Source organism: Bombus vosnesenskii, unplaced genomic scaffold, assembly GCF_011952255.1.
Source record: "Bombus vosnesenskii isolate JDL3184/JDL3185 unplaced genomic scaffold, Bvos_JDL3184-5_v1.1 scf7180000013316, whole genome shotgun sequence".
Classification (NCBI taxonomy): domain Eukaryota; kingdom Metazoa; phylum Arthropoda; class Insecta; order Hymenoptera; family Apidae; genus Bombus; species Bombus vosnesenskii.
This window is the reverse complement of record NW_022882962.1, coordinates 2,530,892-2,551,584: the sequence shown is the minus strand read 5'-3', so window position 1 is coordinate 2,551,584 and position 20,693 is coordinate 2,530,892. Positions and strand designations below refer to the sequence as shown.

Sequence of the window (20,693 nt, the reverse complement as noted above, 5' to 3'; positions counted from 1 at the left end):
GCAACAACAGTCTGCGAGTAGTTGCTCCAATCGATTTACGTTCACGTTGTACATCCACCACTTGCCCTTTAACAGAGCACGATGCTTTTCTGTTCCGTTTCATTTATATCCAACGTCTTATTTTTCCTTCCATCTAATTGTTCACCCATTTGCGCAGTTCGAACAACAATTTTTCTTCCACGCGTATCGCAATAACAATCTACAAATTCTCACCTCACCGTAATACATTCGCCGACATATTTTTTCAACGATGCTTCTCAGTTCCATTTACAATTCCGTATTACTTTTGCTTGCAAATTCGAGAAATTTTTAGTTCCGAAAGTTCTTCGTCTTTAACGTTATCTTCCAATTCTGTTCCTTTTTCTTCCTTCTTCTTTTTTTTTCTTTTTTCTTTTCTCATAATTTCACGCGATCCCAACTTCGACGACGATCATTTCTTTCCCTGGGTCCGAGCAACGTCGTAAAAATTTTCCCATTGCCAGCGAGTTGCGCGATTTCCTACTCGAAAACGCTCTCGGCGGCCTCTCTGATCTTGACGATGAGGAAGGACCGTCTGCAGAGCTTGACGAGCAGCTCGATCCTCTGTCAGGAGGGCTTCCTCAGCTGTGGCAACGCGATCACGTAGATGTTGCCCAAAATGGCGCCAACCACGAGCAGCATCACGCTGATCGCGCTTAGAAGTCGCACGAACCTCACGAATCTTCGTCCTCTAGCGTCTTTCTTGCTTTGATTCGGGAACACTGCCAGGCCTAGGAGTGGCCCTGCCAGGGCGCCAGCCACGTGAGCTGCCCAACCGACTCTACCGCAACCGAGCAGTGCTGGAATTGGAAGTGACGCGACGTCTGCGCTTGCTAAGAGTAACACGGCACCTAGACGCCAGCCGGCGTAGCGGAGTTCTCCGTGACACTGGAAATTAAAGACAGAGAAGAGTCATGAGTCAATGTTCGACGAGTGGTTGGTAGATAAAAGTTGTTCGTGTTTGTTCGCGTTAAGGGAAATTGGATCGAAGCGGTATTAATTCGAGAAGATGTCGCAAGGTTTCGTTTTTAAGGAAATCTTGATGGCATTAAAACTAAAAACGCAGCAGTAGACGCGGCGTAACGAAGTTGCAGAAAGTTGGATCATGGTGTATTTACAACAAGATTACGAACTTCTGGGCAACTAAGGTGATTGTAAACGACATGGAACATCTTCTTTTAATTATCTGGCAAGTATGTCGGTGACGTTACAAATAATAAAAGACGAACGAAACTAGACGGTTGTGTTAGAGTTCGTTGTAGAAGATTGTAGTAGAATGTGGCAAGTTCGAGCAAATTAAAATTGTACGAAGCAAGTTGAACAATCGTTACCTAGTCGTCTACAAGCAGAGTGTTCTTCTATGTGTGTAAGCGTAGATTTAAAACTTTCGATTTGAAACGTTACTTCAATAAGGTACAATAAGGATGCAAAGAAAGATAAAAAGGAATCGACAACTTCCGCATAGATAAATTTTATTTTATACGCATACGTATGTCAATAATAGCAGAATAATATAATTTGTAACTAACCAGGTAGAGATGCGCCAGATGACTGGTAAGTAAAGCATAGACACCCGCAGAAGCGCCGACCAAGAAGAGGCTCGGTTGGAGAAGAGATGCTCCAAGGGCTCCGCAAACACCACCTCCTAAGTAGATCGTTGCCACCCCTATTCGACCCTGTTCCACCTACGACCACCGATATCGTCTTTCGTTCGTTCGACATATTTTCTATGCCCTTAGAAAACATTCTTTCTAATACGAAATTCTCTCTTCGTTCGTCGAATATTAATCGATTAACTAAAAAATGTAGACAATGACAAAATGCGAGAGAAAAAGAATTAAAAGGGATGATAAATTTCGATCAATTAGCCAGTGTAAAATTTTCCATCCATTTAATATTAGAACTATCAGAGTGTTTCGAATAACTCATTCATCACTTCCCATAGAAATTTTATATATATTTGACCGATCAATAAATAAGCAATCCGTTATTTTCCGTAAAAATTTTACAAATTTACCAACGCCGAAATGACCAATCTGTAATGATTCGACTCGTACAAATTTTCTAGATTTACGACGGCAAATATCGCGAATTTTCCGTGACTTTTTTGCGAAATCTACGGATAAACGATGGCTCGTTAGGAGAAAATATTTCGCAAAAAATAACGGAAGACCGAGGAAGATACCGTAGGTTATAAATAAAGATCGCGTATGTTTTACATTTTAAACAGAACCAGTATAATTCTTAATCGAAACAACGTTCGTCTATCTACATCGAAGAATCATTAATTCAAACGTTGTTTAAATGCCAATATCGCGAATGACTAAACAAAAATACCGATAGCCTGTGTACACTCGTCCATACATTACGCTTTAATTTCCCTGACGTAAGTTTTATCCCTCGATAGTTCTAATGTTAAATTCCACCTGCCGTTCTTTCCATGCCTTTGTGTTCTTTCGATAATGACTTTTTACTCGATACGCAGCCCCTTTGAACGCGATCGATCGGTTCACCCAAAGATACACTTTGCCGAGCATTGCGAATGAGAAAAGAGAAAGAGAGTAGCCAACGAACGAGGCTGGCTGGTCGACAATTAGTTTGATTAACTCACCTCGAGCGGAGTGGCGAGCACCAGTTGGATGACTACGTTCAACGCAAGGTGAAGCGCGTTCGAGTGCAGCAGCATGTACGAGACGAACCTCCAGCCCTGCACCCTCTGACGTGGATCGTAGACCAACCACCTGCGCAACGTCGCCTCGTCTCCCAGGCAGTGAACGGCTATCTGTCGTCATCCAGAATGCATTTTAATCGTCGATGTCATGCTATTTAGCGTACAGGATGCGTGATAACGTGTAGCGTCACGTGTTTGCAAGGGTAAGTTCTAGTATACAGCGTTTGAAAATCGAGACTGATATTTGAATTTTCTAGTGAAATGTGTTTTAAGGCTGGGCTTTGACAAAGGATACAGCGATTTTATAAAAATCATATTTGAATAGTATCGTATGGTATCGACACTGTGTAGAATTTGTACGATCCGTACGATACGATGAAAAGTGTTTTAAGGATGAGTTTCGTTTGTCGTAAGAAATATAGAAAGTTTGAGATTGAATTTCAATTGTTTTGTATCGTTGTGGTTGTAATTTGTTGGACTCGGTGAAACGTTGGTTCTAAGGATTTGGCAAGGAATATCAGTTGGACGTTGCACGATGTTATAAGAAACGAAGGTTTTCAGAAAATCTTAATTCCAATTAAACTCACGGCGTTACGCTACGCCAGCCATTTTCACGACAATGAACGAATTATACGGCTGGTTTCGCGATAACACAGCGTCTTTTCTCGCAGCTAAGCGCACCGTGCACGGCGTCAATTATCATTCATAATAACGCTAGGAATATTCGGATCGTTCATTATTTAAAGGCTGACAACGACGCGACGGCAGTTTATTCGGCATTAAACAAGCAGTTTTGATTAATTACCATTTTGCCTGGTCGAATTTCCATACGCCAATGGAATTAATTATTCGTTAGGTTGTTCATCGATAATGCGCGTTCGAGTTTTTGCTCCTTTGGTTCAGTCGATGAACCGAATAGAGTTTGCCACGTGGAAATTTCAATATTCTTGCTTTTTCTAATAATATCAACAATCGTAGGTAATTACGACAGTAAAACTATATCGAAAATATCTTTGCTAAGCTAAGGACGAATCTTATTTTGATCACGGATATTTCAACGTAGTTTGAACATCATCCAATAAAGATTAAAAACGATTCTCAAATTTTCAAATTTCTGCACCTCCGAATATCTTCGAGTCTCCAAATATTCAGATATTCAAATTTCCAAATCCTGTAATTTGCAATTTTCTAATTTCCAACTCTTCGAATCTTTCGTCTTACGTTATTTACATTAAACAACGTGCCGCGACTGGAAGGCACACAGTGCTCGTAAAAGCTGGGACGTAAAGATAAAAGGGAAAAGGGGGGCACGAAAGCGGCGTGTATCCGCATCGCCGGATGATTTACGCGGGGGAAACCTTGTGTCGCGATCCGGGGCGTGAACGCGTCAGGTCAAACGTAAGAAGAAACGTTCCTCCGCGGAAAAGAGCGAAAAGATCGTAGCGAACAGGGGCGAGAGGAGTGGAGAAAGAGATACGAGATTTTGTACGATTTGTGGTCCAACGAGCTGCCGGCGTGTCGTAAGTCTGAGCTAAACTGTCGAGTAAATATGCGCTATGAAAATTGCCACGGAAACTTTGATACATGGGCATGTGCGCTTGAATTTCCAGTTTCGCGGATGGACGATAAGAAAAGCTAGAAGTTTCTGAATAATGAGAAGGAGGAGCACGTTTTACGATAAGTTTCGAGGTCGGACAGTCTCGTTCGGAGCCTGAGAGACGTATTACGCGTGTTTGAACGTGATTAAGTGGACGTTTGTTGTCATTTCTTCGATTGAGATGGGATCTTATGATTGAAGGGTTCGTAATAACGTCGAATTACGCAGGAATCTCTAATAAAAGATTTATAGACTGGAATATGAATGACGAACTTTAAAAGAATATCGATACACAGTGTCTGTCAGGAATTTCGCGGATATAAATGGACGAGCACGAACGCCAATAAACAGCTTTTCCAATTATTTCGGCGATCGTAGAACAGCTGGGACTAGTCTGTTCGAACGAAATTATTCATAAAACGAATTTCCTCGCCATTTATCGGGATGGTCAACGAATAAATTTCCACGGAACACGAAGCACGTCAAAACATCCACGAGAACATCAATCCTTTTTTTTCTATTTTTTTCCTCTCTTTTTTTTTCCTGCCGAAACTGGATGGTTGTCGGAGGCATATAGTTGTCAGGCTAGAAACACCTGTCGTCATCGGACGATTTCTCTCGATTCGACCGGGTTCTGATTATACAGCGAGTTTCGCGAGGTTTTCAGGACCATCGGATCGCTCGAAGTAATAAATTTGAAAATTCCTGGGTACAGCAAGCATCGAGATGGATTTGATTAAAAATTATCGGATATTACAGCCGAACAATTACGAATAAAGAAGATTCTGTTTCATGGAACCCATGGTTCTTGATAAAAGGGAAATAACGAAAGGCAAATGCGTTCTAGAAGATCTATGCGTTTTAATAGTTGCAATTTAAGGTAAAATTGGCACTGACGAATGGAAATAGTAATATGAGAGAATGTAACGATTAAGGAAAAAAGTATATCAAAACGTATTTCTGATATTTAGAGTTTGCTAAAATTCCACAGATTTTAGAGAGAAAAAAAAAACAAAACAAATATACAATGGTCAGAAATAGCAAAACTGATACTTGAAAACGATAACGATAACGATAGAAAATGAAAATTGCTCTAATATTTTAAAAGTCATGTTATCGACGTTTGAAGCTCGCTAAAATTATAGATCAATTATATGATATGAATTTGACATTTTATTACTAATAATATCATGAATTTTATCTATGCAAAACGATAAATATAAAATAAATAAAAATAATTAGAAACAGATAAAAATAAGAAAAATAGTTGACCGTATATTCTCGATATTTCAAGTGACCTAAATATTAAAACAATGAATAGATCGATATTGTCTCACGTTGTTACCCTATATCATAGATACAAAATGATCTCCCAGGAGATCCGTGAATCGAGTTTAACGCACAATCGATCGAAACTATTGTACTACTGTAACGACAGACAATCCAATAGGAATCTCGTACTTTCAATCTTTCATTTCTGTTTGAAATTTCTATCGTGAAATTTTATATCCGACGAGAGACTCGATCTGAAGAAAAAAATGCGCCTGTAGGATGTATGGTCAGTGTTGCCGAGATATAACATCGCTCGAGAGAACGATAAAGTTCATGGATTGGTCGTGTACCAGTTTCGTTTTGGTTTCTTCCATTAAATAAATCATAAACTGTCGGCCGCCTACGGAAACAAATGTATACGAGTATTTTTCGCTTCTCTGCTTAACTATAAAACTTTACGCTTCAATTTATTTGAAAAAAGAAGAGAAAAAAGAAAGAAAAAGTACATTTATTAGCGAGCGATATTCGATAAAACGTGAATACGAATACAAACAACGCATCCAATATTTTTACTGTAACAAATAAAGTAGAAAACTACGAGGTTCTATAATCGTGACAAAAACTTTCAAACGTTCTCCAATTTTTTTAATACTATTTATCGTTATCAATTGAAATTATTGAGATACGTATAATGTTATCTGCTAGACTAGATTAGCTGCGTAGTAGTGTATACATGTATGTGAATATCAGTGTGTGAAAGTATGCGTGTACGCGGCGTCTCGAAAACAAAGGAACGTAAACTGTTCAGTTAACAGTCTGGTATGGAAGAAAATGCTGAGACGCGTGCAAATGTGTATCGACGAATATCTTTGAAATCGTTTATCAAATAAATATATAATTATTCTGATACAAATTCTAAGTATAAATTTAGTGTTTCTATACCACTATTTCGGCCATTAAGATCCAAAATTCTCAACAGAAACATGCGATAATTCAAACATTCGAAAGTCCTTTCCACGCACTAATCCTTCGGTTTTCTATCTGCATCGGAAATTCATCAATTTGTCGTCGTTTCTACAACAGATACGAGCAGTTACGATTGAAAAATTGGTATCCAGCGATTAACGGCGATTGTGCTGGCGTTAAGAGACTTCCACCCTTCGATGGGAAGTTTCTAGTGATTTATCAGAACTCTCTAACGAGCTATATTTACAGGTACACGTTTTTACTTCTGATTTATAGCGTTCGTTATCCTACATCCTCTCCTGGTGGCGTTATTACACGCGAAGAACGCGAAGCGAACAGTCGCGTCGGTGGCACGATTATTACCGAAACGGAAGTTGACTTTTCGCCGAGCGTTTCAACCAGGATATCACCGTTTCCGCTATCTCAGCGTTTTCATTAAAGGTCCACACGGCTGGAAAACGTTATCGTTCGTTTCATCGCGCGAAACTGGACCTGCACGCCGATTAGATTCCTCCCTGTTTCGACGAATCAGCCACCACGCCAACTCTGATTTTACCAGAGAGGGCTGTTCTCTGCGGGTCGAGCACAGCTCGTCGAATATCCCTTTATTGCTTGAGGAACAGGAATTTTACGCGGTTTTGGATTATTCGCCTTTTGCTGGAACCTGTTTCGTACGAGAGAGAAAGAGAGAGAGAGAAAGAGAGAGAGAGGAATTGGTTCCGTGGCAAAGTATATGCAGAAATCGATCGATCGAGTGGAATTTTCTGGTCAATTGCCACAAAAGTAACTGTAGAATAGCGTGTTTTTTTTTTTGTAACTTTGAGTAGCTGCAAATACGTTGTATCTTGATTTAGTATAAAATGATAGTAATATGTAGATCATTTATATTTACAGCTCGAATCTAACGAACGTACTTGTTCAATTGCGGCAAAGTGGAAATTTGCTTCTTTCTACCTGCGGGATAATTGACAATATCGTACATTTTGATAGGATGAAAAATGAGGGGAAAATGTAATTTATTCGTTATTATTATTGCCTTTGGTGAATGCAGGCAGGTGTAAAAGCTCTGAATGAGGTGGCGTCCAACTCGAACGTCAATTTTCAACAAGTTACGTAATAAACATTGCCTTTGTACGCAATTGTGCATCGTTTGTAAAATAAATATTAAATATTAATGTCTCATGCGCGAGCGAACGAGAAAGTCGTTACAAGAAATGTAATTATTAAACATACTACGTACTTTGGATCGTGAAAAGCATTTCCTAACTTAAATGGAACTGTACAAATTTTCGCTCTTATTCAAGATTAATCTTGTATCTTTTGTCACGAAGTTGACTAACTTGGACCAACCGTTATGACTTTAAATATTCCCATAATACTTTCCGCTTATCTTTTTTACAACCAAGAAATATCTCTTATCATTCTCTTGGATATCGACTTAAAAAAACCCATTAGCCACTGTTTACGTCTACTATCAATATCGAATTATCAAACTTCACAACTGAGACTAATGATGCGAACGAACAGGCAGAGATCTATCTTGAGAGTCTTAGAAGACCAAATTTATTAAGACACTAGCTGTGATACCCGTTCGAGAACATTGTTTAAAACGAAGAACCAAAAGAAGATGAAAAGACGTTGCTCATTCTAATTTCCAAATTTTCAAATTAGCAATCGCCCGAATCAACAGAATTTTTCTCCTCTAACGATTTTGGAAACTTTAAAAAACACTAAATTCAGAGAATTTTCGGTATCTATCCGAGAACGTTCCCTAAAAGAAAACAGAAAATCGTCCGTTCTAAAATTTCCTGAACGTGTAAATTAATTCGCTTCCTTGCGACAGGTGTGAAAACTTTGAACGATGAAATTCAGGACGCTCGCAATATCCATTGCAGAACATCCCGCAAGATAATCGTTCTGTCGCTGTTATCTGCTCGATTATCGCGTGGAAATCGGACCTCCGCATCGCGAGCCGCCATTCTTTTCAACCGCCGATCTCGCGCCGTTTCATTAACTCCGTCGACAGCGTTAACTTCTGTTTTATTGCGTGAAACTGAGCGAGGAAAGAAAGGTGCATTTAACTTGGTGGCTTTAACTCGGCGCATTTTATCCGCCACGTTCGCTGCTCGTACCGGCGAGCTTCCGGAAGTGCTCGAATAAGCTCACTGGAATTATTATCGAGCCAGAGAGAAGAATCCGACGGAGGAACGCGAAAGCACGAAAAAAGAAAGATATAGAACAGACTGAGGAACGTCTCGACTCCATTTTTTCCCCTCTTTCTTCTTCGTCTTCGTTCCTCTTCCCTTCTTTTATTTTTTCTTCTCCGTTCAAGTCGAGCTAGAGTTTCTTGAAATACCAGTACGATATTCCTTCGTGAACTCGTGCGAATAATTGAGAGAGATTCCCATCGTCTCGTCCTTGTCGCAGAACAGCCTCAACGACGCATTAGCCCGGCTAATGGGAAATTTTTCGAGCTCGGACGAATCGTGCGATGCATTCACGTTTTTCGGTGAGCATCCGGTTTGCCGGATTCGACGTCACGCGGAATAATATCGACGCGGAGGACTCTTTATTTTTGCTAGAGATCGAGAGCTTCCTTTTGTAATTGTCGATAGAGGCGCGACCTCTTTTCGCCGATTTCTCGCTTCTGTAGAATTGTTTGCTGTCGAGGGTGGGAAAACGGGAACGAAAATTTCACGGTACAGCGACTATCATTCTAACACATGCGAAAGTTGCAGATATTTCGTCAGCAAGCGACGTAACGTAGAACACGAGAAGAACGCTGGATATTTAAAACTGATGGAGTGAAAGTAAGTGGAACTTAAAAACCGCTCTTCCGCAAAATAATATCGCCGAACGTACACTTAGACTCTCGTTCGAGGCTTCCATTTGGTTGGATTAAAACAATCTTTATCTTGTAATTAATTTTCACCTCCATTTGTAAATTGCACTGCACTCAAACGGTTCACCAACCATCCCAAAAACCATTAATCAGTGCTCAATTATGAATCACGGCGAAGTCTCGCAAACCATTCAAGAACGCGTCTATTTCCAAATCAAATTACCGAAATCGTGAGTTCCACTCGAACTTCGCCATTCATTCGCAAACATCCTTGCTCTAGCTCGAAATCATTCTAACAAACGTCCCATAGTTACGCTCACGAACGCACATATTTCAAAATTCTAATCTATTAACAGATTGCGAATAGTCGCGCGATTACATTTATATCGGTGTACAAATGTAAATACGAAGAAGCGTTCGCACAAATGCAGAAATATATGAAACACGAGAAACAAGCTACCCAAACTATTCTAAACTTAATTTCAAACATAAATATTTCATTTAAATTTATTTAACTTTCGAACGTTTAGAGTAGAACACATTTTTTTTTTTTTTTTTTTAGGTAGTTTTAATTCTTTATCCGTGCATTTAAAAATATGAATTCGCATAAATATTCCACACAGTCTATTTAGGATGAAATTATCGATCGATAGATAAAGTTTCTGAAAGATGAACAAACGAGTGGATTTATTAGAGTTACCTCTATGATGCTGATGCAGATCATAAGGTAGGGCGGTCGTATCCGGAAGTTGGGCTTCCGGGGCGGTAGCGGGTGCCTGGGCGTCGGTCTAGGCGTGATCTCGTCATCCTTTGTCTTCTTGTACGAGGAGGTGACGATGATCGGCGATTCCGGGGAATAGGGCGAGCCGGGGCCGGAATATGTGGTGTCGGTGCAATCCGACGAGATCGTCGACAGTGTTGGAGAGTTCTCCAGCAGCGCTGCCTCAACGTCCATGATGGCCTGGTCTGCAAAAAGAGATCACCAACTCCTGTTAATCATGGAACCAGAGAGATCTCTTTTGGATAATTTAATGGTTAAAATTAATTGAATAGAATTAGTTAAAATAAGCTGATACATTCTTTGGTCCGGAGGATGACATTTCAAACGATAAAAAGATATTTATCCTGGATTTTCTGAATTCGATGATCGAAGATTAAGGCTATCAGTTAGAAGAAAAATTCAAATCGATATAATCATGGTATTTTAAATATCGACAGAGTATTTGGTTCGGAAATGAAAGCACGAATGATTTTTTTAACAAAAAGGTAGAAACTGAAATATTTTATTATTTTGATTCGAAGTGGCATTTTAAGGGGGTATTCTGGTCTAGAGGCATGAATTTCGGGCGATTTTTGAAGCTCTGTACAAGCGAAACAAAAAATATTTTTGCTATCCTTCTGTTTAGCATTTGTTTATTGATATTTCGAGATTACGTAGAAAATTCACTGAAAAAAAACTCAATATTTAAAAAGTTATGAGCTGGCAAAGTGGGTGCTGCCAAAAAAATGGGGTGTCGTGGCGTGCATGATATCAACCCTTCTGGTCATTCGAAACAAAAAATGCGAACGGATTCTTAATTAGTATGGATGCCGCTATCGTCTGAACCTTGGAAAAGTCAATACAACATTTTTTCACAAAATGACGGCCGTTTGAAAAAAATTTCTTATTTCGCACGTTTTTTTGACAATTCCGAACGTTTAAAAAATAGTAATATTAAAGATTTTGAGCCGAGCGTGGTCCGGACGATAGAGGAGTATATAAGGAATATTCAGACCAAATTTAAAATAAATCCGTTCATTAGAACTTGAGATATCGTGCACGCCAACTCGAAAAAAGTAGTTTCGAGAAAAACGCGTTTAAAGTTTTGAGACGTAGGTACTCGGGCAGCGTCTACCGTTTATTGCACATTGGTCGGACCGGGGCAGATGCTGCGTCACAAAAATGGCTGTAACTCATAAAATAATTGAAATTTTGAAAAATTCTCTCAAGGGCATATTCTCGAATGTTTAAACTTTGGAAATATGAAAAAACAATTTTTCGATTTTTTCACATTTCTAGACCAGAATACCCCCTTGAATATTAATAAACGAAAAGCTTCACGCGAGAGAAACAGAGAGGAACACGCAACGATGATAGAAAAATAACTACGTTTCGCCAGACTGAATCGTCGTTCGATCATTGTCCCGTTATTGCGATAATTTCGCCGCAAGCTCGACTAATCGTAATTTATGAACCACTGCCTTCTTTCTTCATTTATCGTGCTTTCTTTTTACCCACGATTCCTACTTTTCTCGATAAATGCTTCTATGAAAATTGAAAAACGTAAAAGAAGAAGAAGAGGAAGTCGCAAGCAAAATCGAATCGACGTGACTGGGATGAATATCGATTAAACAAAACTCGTTTCGAGACGAAAAGGATCGGAGAGGAGAATAGAAAGGCAAAAGCAATGGAATATATAATTAGCGCGAATAGGCTATCTAGACGAATAGTTAGCAGCGAATGGTTCCCTGAAGTCGCTTTAATTTAAGCCACACTTTATTGCTCGCCAGCTAGTAGGCATTAATTTGCTCGCGGTTTTAAGTATAGCGTTCCCGTATTTCAACATTTTGGTCTTCTTGTTGGAACTATCGTCTTCGATAAATTTCCGAGCTCCTGACTCTGCCAAGCGGCATTATAGGCGACGGTGTTTTATGTACTGCGGATACTTATAAATTTATGGTGAATTTAAATGTGCAAACACGTAGAAGAATGTATGTAATACGTGAGAATATTCAAAATTAGAAATGGATTTTCCATTAATAATCTTATAAGTAGATTAACACAACCGAACAGGGATTCGTTTAGTCAACATCGATATATTCGTCGGTTAATTAATCGAATTAACCCTAAACGAGAAGCTACCATTTGCTACCCTAAATAACTTTTCTCGTGAATATCTACCATCGGTAGTAATTCCATTATAGGAAATCCTGCGATAGAATCTTTGCGAAAATCCCAAGTTGTCCTAATTAACCAAAGAAACATCAAGTATTAAATTGTCCATAAAAAGAGAGAACATCGAGCACCATTTTCGACCCTCAAAGCATTTTCCACGGTCTCGCCTTTCGCAACGACCTTCTCGCACCATTCCAACCCTCGGCCTCGCAACGGTTCACTCCAGCATCGTTCACTCTTTAATCCAACTACGGTTGCGACGCATTCATTTGTCCACAGGTTCACGAGGTACAGGAACGTAGTTGCGGAGGACAGAGGTTCGTTTTGTGGAAAGCGAAGCGAGAGACAGAGAGCCATAGTGACACAGAGAACCACGCCACCGACTAGAAAGGAGCAAAGAGGGAAGAGTGGCGAGAACAGGAGACAGAGACGAGAACTTTCGCCGGGGTCAATCCTGGTGATCCCTTTGTCCGTTCCAGCAGCGGTCTTTGTTCGGCCAGTGTTGTCGAGCCACCATAGAATTTGCCTCTGAATTATTGGGGCTCATAGTCGAAACCAGACGATTTCGCCCGTTTCACAGCCCTTCTGCCTCTGTCTCTACCTCTGTATATACCCATGGCCTCGAGTGGAGTCGAGTCGAATCGAATCGATCTTTGACTACGAAGATCACGGAGATACACCACCCACACAACGTTCGGAATCATTTTCTCATTTGCGAGGTTAAGAATCGCAGTGGTGCAAGTTCTCTGCTGCTGTAATATAAAATAGCGTTCTGTATTTGTCGTTATGGAAAATTCGTTATATTTCTTCGTTATATTTCACTGCCGTTTGAGGGAAAAGACATATCGATCAACTCTGTATATAAATGGAAAACTAGAGAGAAACGATACTAGGTATGCTTATTTTTATTTTATTTTTAAAACGTGAAATGACAATGGATCAATAATTTCATCTATTTTATCCTCGATTCTAATTAGACGATTTAACGTTTTCTTTTAACTGTTTCAGAGGAAGCTTTATCGTGGTTATTCCTTGTGGTCTTCGAATACACCTCTTTCTTTGATCTTTCTATTTCAAAACGATGTTTAACACGGGGATACGATCATCGACAATCGCCTGAAACTCAAACTTTCAGGAAAATGAAGATTCGCTGGCGCACATTGCTTAAATCAACGTCTATCCACCCTTCCTCATCCTCTGTCGCCCTATTTCCTCGCCTCGGACTAACTCGACCACGAGCCAACGTGTGACACAACGTTTGATGTTCATTATTGCAACGACCGATCGTTTTGTTTCGTTGATAAATGATCTCGTTGCGGTGGTATAGCGCGATTCTCACCCTCTTCAGCTTTGGTAAATGAATTCTGCGCGAAAGCAGAGAGAGAGAGAGAGAGAGAGAGAGAAATTGTGCACCGTCGCAGGTTGTATCGTCGTACTTCTTTTCTCTTTTCCCCTCTTTGTCGCGTTAATCGCGTAGGTTTCATTTTGTTCGACCACTCGACGAATGCGAAACGTAGTTTTTTAACATTCAGTAGCCTTGAATTTTAATTCCTGGTTATTTCACGGTACACCTGCTTCCATTATTTGTTTCATCCCATTCCTTTTCTTCGCTTTTTCACCCTGGTGTTTCGCCTTTTTTCGGCATAATGTTTTCGCTCACGTGACGTTATAACGACGTTAATACGTGATTATGAGACACTGTGCCTGGTAACATGGAACAAATTGAAACGTCTAATGGCCATGTTTCATCATACCGTGTTTTACGTGGTTGTTCGAGCGTGCAATAAATCTGGCAGGTTATTTTTGTTCGCCGAGGTATGTGCAGCATTTGATATAATGTTTTACTTGTTAGAGGTTTTATTGTATCAAATCTCTTTCTACCCGAAACTCGTTGCAATTCTATTAAAATTTCATACTTCGTTAAATCGACATTAACGGTATTAAACGTATTTTTAAATACCTTCTTCCATTAGCTTTACCATTTTATTTCTAAACATCTCGTTCTTCTATCGCGTCTTTAGATCGACGTGATTTTCTTCCATCGATGTTTTCTCTTCTCTTCCTCTGCCTCTTACCGTATTTTGTAATGCACGAGCGAATCTATCATCGGATTTATTAAAACGTACATGTTATCACGACGATCCTAGATACATGTATGTATGTGACACGTATACGCGTAAAATACCAAAAATATTTCAGAAAAATTCTAGCCAAGAAAAAAGAAACCAGGTAGAAAAATTGAAGCGGCGGAAAGAGAGTAAAAGATAAGACGATTCGACCGAGGTTTCTCAACGAGGAGAGTTCATCGTTCGGATGAAGCATCGACGTGACCGATGCGAGCGTGTACTTGTCCGCGCGTAATTAACGTAACGGCCGCCCAGCCACGCAAATCAAACGTACACGCACGACGTACGAGGAGCGGCGTAATTAAGGCCTCTCCCAGGCTGCACGAAGAACAATGCGACTCCACCCGCGTACAACACGCGTCAATGACCGCAACGTGCTTGATCACCGATAATCGACCACGTCCAAGTCGTTCCAACTGCCCTTTCACGCGTGACGACCGGCCTCTTCCTCTCTGTTGCTACAACCTGCGAGGATTCTTCCTTTTATCCTGATGCTCTGTTGTCCTTTGTCCTTTCTTTGATCTTCCACGTTTTTTGAGTTCGAAACGCTGAATAATAACGTACAATATTCTTTTCATTCTGTCTCTTGCTGTCTTCGATAGCAAGGGAGGTTTTTCAAGCAGCTAATGTGAACATAGCTTGTTCCAATGAAACGAGGTATTTCGTAAGTGGATGATTTTTAATGGATTTAAGAATATTTTGCGATTACCGTTATTTTTTCTTTCTTTTTTTTCGTGCTAAGATTAATATTGTTCAGATTTATTTTCGCAATGTCGAGCTTCTCCTCTTTTTTTATTCTTTGATGAAGGTGATAAGGTCTTTTTTTAAAATAATTTGCGTAGTTTGTTGACGGAGTGAAGCGTTCTGGGTGAACTGGACCATCTGTAAGAGTTTTAAGAATATGTTCGCGACATTTAACAGTTCTGCCATGATAGGATTATTATTTGTTGGGTTTGTTTTAGAAACATCGAGGAGGATTCTTCGATGATGGTTTACGTACGGTACTTTTCTAGATTTTTCTAGATTTCGGAGGTCTTTTGTATTTTTAGAATATGTACTTATCGGCCTACGGTATTTCGGTTGATTTGGGGCTAATTACTTCACTTGAGTTTCCAAATTGAAGGTGGTTCAGGGTATTTTTGTAACCGATTCGAAGATGGTTGGGAATCGTCAATAAGGAAGCGAGTCATTCTCAAGTTTTACCTCAAAAGAGATTCGTTGTTCGTTGTTAAAGAGCTGTTTGAGAAAGTGTCATATTAAAAGAGACTTGTTCATCGTCATTTTCTACGAAATATTTACGTCTTACTATTTCGTTTATTCATTCGCGTAAGTACATACTTTTGTACAAATACGACGTATTTCACTGTCACGAAATTCTGCATGGTTTGTCTGAATTTCTTGTCTCGCAGATAATATCCGTAACTCCCACGCGGCATATAGTTTCAATTCAACAATGGCCTGTTACGTTTTTAGAACAAAAGTTGCTTTAAACTACTTTGCAGTTCGCGAATTATTTTGTTTTCTATTCAACACACAGGTATCGCAGCAGTAAAAGTACTTCGTTTAAATAGCTGCTAAAAAGACAAATTGTAAATCAAAGGGTTAGACTATTCCAAAAATATTCTAATTAATCATCTGAATACGAGCGAGTTATTTAAAATGCACACAAATCTAGGAACTTATTCGTTTCAGAACGTGAAAGTTGGTTCGATTTAGAGCATGGTAAAACTTCTCGGTTGCTAGAGGCTTTAAACAAACAAAGAATTTCTCGATACTTTTCTACTTTAAAGTCTGCAGACGCTAGGATTTTGGTCAGTGGACTTTAATATAGAAGGTGAGCAAGACGATGAATAATACTTTCGGAAAGTAACCGCTAGAGCGAAGTTACGACTTTGGCGAAGTTTAGCAATTCATGAGGAACAGAGGGCAAACCGATCTATGGTCGCTTCTAAAATGAACGCTTCTAAAACCACCGAGTGTTTTCTATATAAACCTGTCATTATCACATGGTAATTTCAAAACTCCAGCAAATTAAATCGATCATAGGAGTTGTAATTTTTTCTAGAACCTAAAAGTTCGTAGAGAGTCGCGCGAGTATGGCTAAGATTTCCGTAAGAAATTTTATACTTTAACCGTTAGCAGTTGCAGCGTCAATTTTTTCGCAGATTAAACGATTAACCTCGATGAAGTTGATCAATCAGTTTAGCTGTCGTGTGACTTTAACCATACAATTTTTCATTCAATATTTGTCAAATAAATTCTGTTAACACGTTGACTGTCATGCCAATTTGATATATTTTTTCCTTGCGAGTCACGGTAGATTGAAATATACCGCGCCAATTCAATTTTTGCAAAATATCATACTAGTCATTAACACTGTTACGAATCTTCTAATCCTAGAAATTTATGTTACTTTAATCACTCACTTAAAAGATATAGCAACGCCAGACACCGACGACCATCGTGGCAAGCAACGTGTTAATTTAATCGATCGATTTCATCGAAAGAACCAGAATCGATCTGGGAAAACCGACGGGAGTTCAATGAGAACCGAAGAAACTACAAATAACGGGATCATTAATTATGCCAGCAACTCGAGCAGCGTGGGGATACACACGATTGGCTCATTAATTTTCAGCAACGTTCCTATCGACTTTCTGTCACGAGGCCTTTGCCGCGCCGAAATGCTTTAGTCGAAACGACGACAACCGCAAATCAAAATCGTGATCGTGCACAAAGGCTAAATAATTTCCAATTTTAAACCAACTCTTTCCGTGTTTTTCTTTCATCTATTATAAATGAGTGAATGCGAAAATAAAAAATTAGAACACTAAATGATTTAACGAACCTCCGAATCGTTCGAATATTTTAATTAAAGAATTATTCGAAGAATTAATAAATGCCCCTGGTAGGCCGTTGAATGTTCCGAATCTTTGGACAACAAATTCTGAGTTATTCGAGACTTACACTGTATATACAAAGAAAAAGTTTATCGAAATTACTTGCAAGAATAAGTAATTAATTGATCAATTGCAACGAATGGACGGGGATTATATTCGCGGGAAAATTTCTGTGAGAAAACTCGTCTATATTTTTAGCAAAAAGTTTTCCCAACAGAAATCACGTTTACATAGAATTCTCCCAAAAAAACGAAGATTAGATATAGAAAATTCCCGTGTATGATCGTTCTACGTGAAAAGAAGGATTCTTTTAAAGAATTTAATTTTATGTATACTTTTCTTCTTTTTTTCTCCTTAAATATAACTTGCAATTTTTTCGAAGTTTTTCAAACTATTTCGAATGCATCAGGTAGATGGATGATTTATAGGAACATAAATTGATACCTCGCGAAACCACGATTACCGATGGGAATTGGGAGGCTTGCGGAAGTTGGACGTGACCCGGTTCGCGGGCAGTTTTAGTTTTAGGACTTGTTTGATTTAGGAATTTCCTAGCTGTCGGAAATTTTGAGGATCCGGCTAGTTGGAAATATTCGTCAGAATTTTTGAAACGCTTTTGCGAGTTTCTTAATTTTTCCCAGAAGCGGTGTTATTGTTTCTTAAATTTCTAACTCGTATCATTTACATTCGCACTTTTTAAATAGTCATCCGAATAATCACGATCACTAAATACGTTCTTTGTAGGACAATTGGACAAAAGTACGAATAAACCCTGAAGCGCAATTATAAAATACTACGGATATATCACAATGAAAAATTTATGTACGAGTTCCATCTTTTTTATTCGACATTTTTTCCTCTGCACGCGCGAAAGCATTTTCCCCTGAAATTTTGTACAATCGTTTACCTTTGCCAGTGTTTCATCATCCCTCGGCGATTTTCGCAATGAACGATGATGATTAATCGGGGGACGGTGGCCGATAATTGATCGCGCGAATGAGCGATTAAATAAACGAGCGGTCTGCACGTTGGAAAACCTCATCCGACAATTTCCACTCAACGTGTTTCGATTTGCCTCGAGCTTACACTCCGGTACTTTAGCCCATCTCTCGATTAATTTTTGCATTTTTCCTGGTGCACGCGATCTTTCGTGTCCAGTGACACGAACCCTTCGAATAGACTGGCTTCCCTCTATTTCGCTCGTGAGATCGTTTCCAGAATTTAACAGGATGACTTTCAGTTGCCGGTTGGATTCTCCAATGGGGCTTCCTTTGGTTTCGCGGTTAGAATGGAATTTAGATGGTTGTTTAACGATCGTTACAGGAGTTAGCTTTCATCATTGAAACTGATGATGATAAAAATTAATGTTCCTAGAAAGTCGCTGGAAGATCCAGTTTAGTAATAAATTCTTCAAGTTAAAAATAACTCGCCTCACAGAGATATATCACAGAGATTATAATGCACGTGTTATCTATATACGTCTAATCTTCTTGATTTAGTAACGCGATAATACTTACACGAGAATCACTAGAGAAGGTGGTACATAGAAATAGCAAATTTTTTATTGGAAAAGGTAGTAGATGATTTTTGACAGTGATGAGTTTGATGATATTAATTGAATTTGAAATATTAAAAATGCATTAAAATAGTACGCATTAGGTTATATGCGACCGTAAGATCGTAAGATTCATTAAAAAGTTCTTAAAAAATTCGTTAAGAAATCCAGCAGCTAAGCGCTAGGTAATTAATGTATGCAAGTGCTTATTGTCAATCTCGAAAGATCCTTTTCATCACGATTGATATCTGAATATCCAAATTGGACGTTCAAATTCACTTATGTGTGATAAATGTGTAGTTAAAAAAGAAAGAAAAAAAAAAGAAACAGTAAACCGATAATAAAAAATGTTACTTGTACCTACTAGGAAAAATTAACTGGAACGTGGAACGAGCAAGCTGCTGACACTCGATATCTCGACGTCGTGATTTTTCCCGTTCGATTGATCCTCCGGTGCGCGCAAATTTCAAACACTCACGAAGTGGAACACCGGTCCAGTTCATGCTCCACTTCAGCCCACTCGCTAATCGAGTTCAGCTCAGTCTATCGTGATCGAAACCGCGTTCCGTAATTCAAGCAATTTTAACCAATTTTAGCCTGTTTCTGGCATGGACCAAGAGCAATCACTTCGATCCCAATTTTCGCTCGTAGTAAAAAAGAGTCCACTTAGCCCGATATATGTGCATTATATTCGTCTCCTAGGGATATCCTAATGGATATCCTAATCGATAGATTATACCGCACGGGCTCTGTTACGTATAGTATCTGTAATCTTTTAGATTCTTTTTAATGAAATATCACTTACGCGGCAGATTCGATGAAAAAGTGAGACGATTTTTAATCGGAAATAATTTTAATATTTGAAAAATATTAAGAATATATTAAAATAAAGCCTTGTATCTACTTACGGTGCCTTAGAAATTCTTTGATCATCGAAGAATGGGGAATGGCTGACTGGATTATCGCAGAAACTAGATAGATACGATTGTCACGTCTATTTTCCTCTTTGGAAAAGATATCCTTCCCACTGAATCCTTCGTATATGATATTTTTACATTACTGTTTACAAGCAGGATTTTGGGATGTAAAAATAATGCCATAGCAGGCACTGCGGCAAACCAATAATGCTTTGTTGTACTGGATATGCTTGTACATATATAACTACGATATATGTAGGTCGTAAAATCTATCAATACTCCAGGAAATTGACAGGAATATGGGCCGCCAGAAACTTGAATCTCAGCTAAGGGCATACGAAGAAATTTGTAATGTACGTGGAAACGTATAAAGAGAATTGTTAAAGTGTTTGTATAATAACACGCACAATATCATACATCTATGATGAGGTTTTAAAGAATTCATAGAAATTAATAATTTGTACGTTGACATGAACGCGACGTGCTATGCCTCGTGTTACGCATTACGCGATGATTTACCAATTTTCGCCTGTTTCTACCTCCCCGACACAAATGTTACTTCAGCTCTGATTGTCAAGCACAAATACCAAGAGAAATGCACATATCCCATGTACATATGTATGCACGACAAACACCGATTGATCAGAGTCACCATGGTCCTCTATGTGGCACAACTTTGTGGGTTCAATTTTAGGTTATTTCACCTGGTTAGATTATTGTTCGCCGAGTTTAGTTCTAATTGTCGGGTACAAATATGACTGGAAATTGTCGTGTTCCACGGTATATCGCGTAAGTGTGACAAACACTGCCGGAATCTACGTTAATTGATGTATATACACGAACATGTTATACTACTTGTTTGGTAGAGTTTTCAGTGTTACAGCCAATTACATT

General features: G+C 39.0%; 1 protein-coding gene across 3 annotated transcripts in view; it reads right to left on the bottom strand.

Annotated features, from left to right (window-relative positions):
• Positions 1-367: 367 nt before the first annotated feature.
• The window catches only part of LOC117235430 (protein rhomboid-like), a 164,044-nt gene continuing 143,718 nt past the window's right edge, over positions 368-20,693 (bottom strand). For all 3 annotated transcript variants that reach the window (XM_033497442.1, XM_033497443.1, XM_033497441.1), the window contains exons 3-6: positions 10,067-10,332; positions 2,630-2,800; positions 1,548-1,703; positions 368-906 (exon numbers count right to left, since the gene is read on the bottom strand). In XM_033497442.1, coding sequence (XP_033353333.1) covers positions 586-906; positions 1,548-1,703; positions 2,630-2,800; positions 10,067-10,321 — 903 coding nt within the window. In that variant the 5' untranslated portion in view covers positions 10,322-10,332 and the 3' untranslated portion in view covers positions 368-585. The remainder of the gene's footprint in view (positions 907-1,547; positions 1,704-2,629; positions 2,801-10,066; positions 10,333-20,693) is intronic.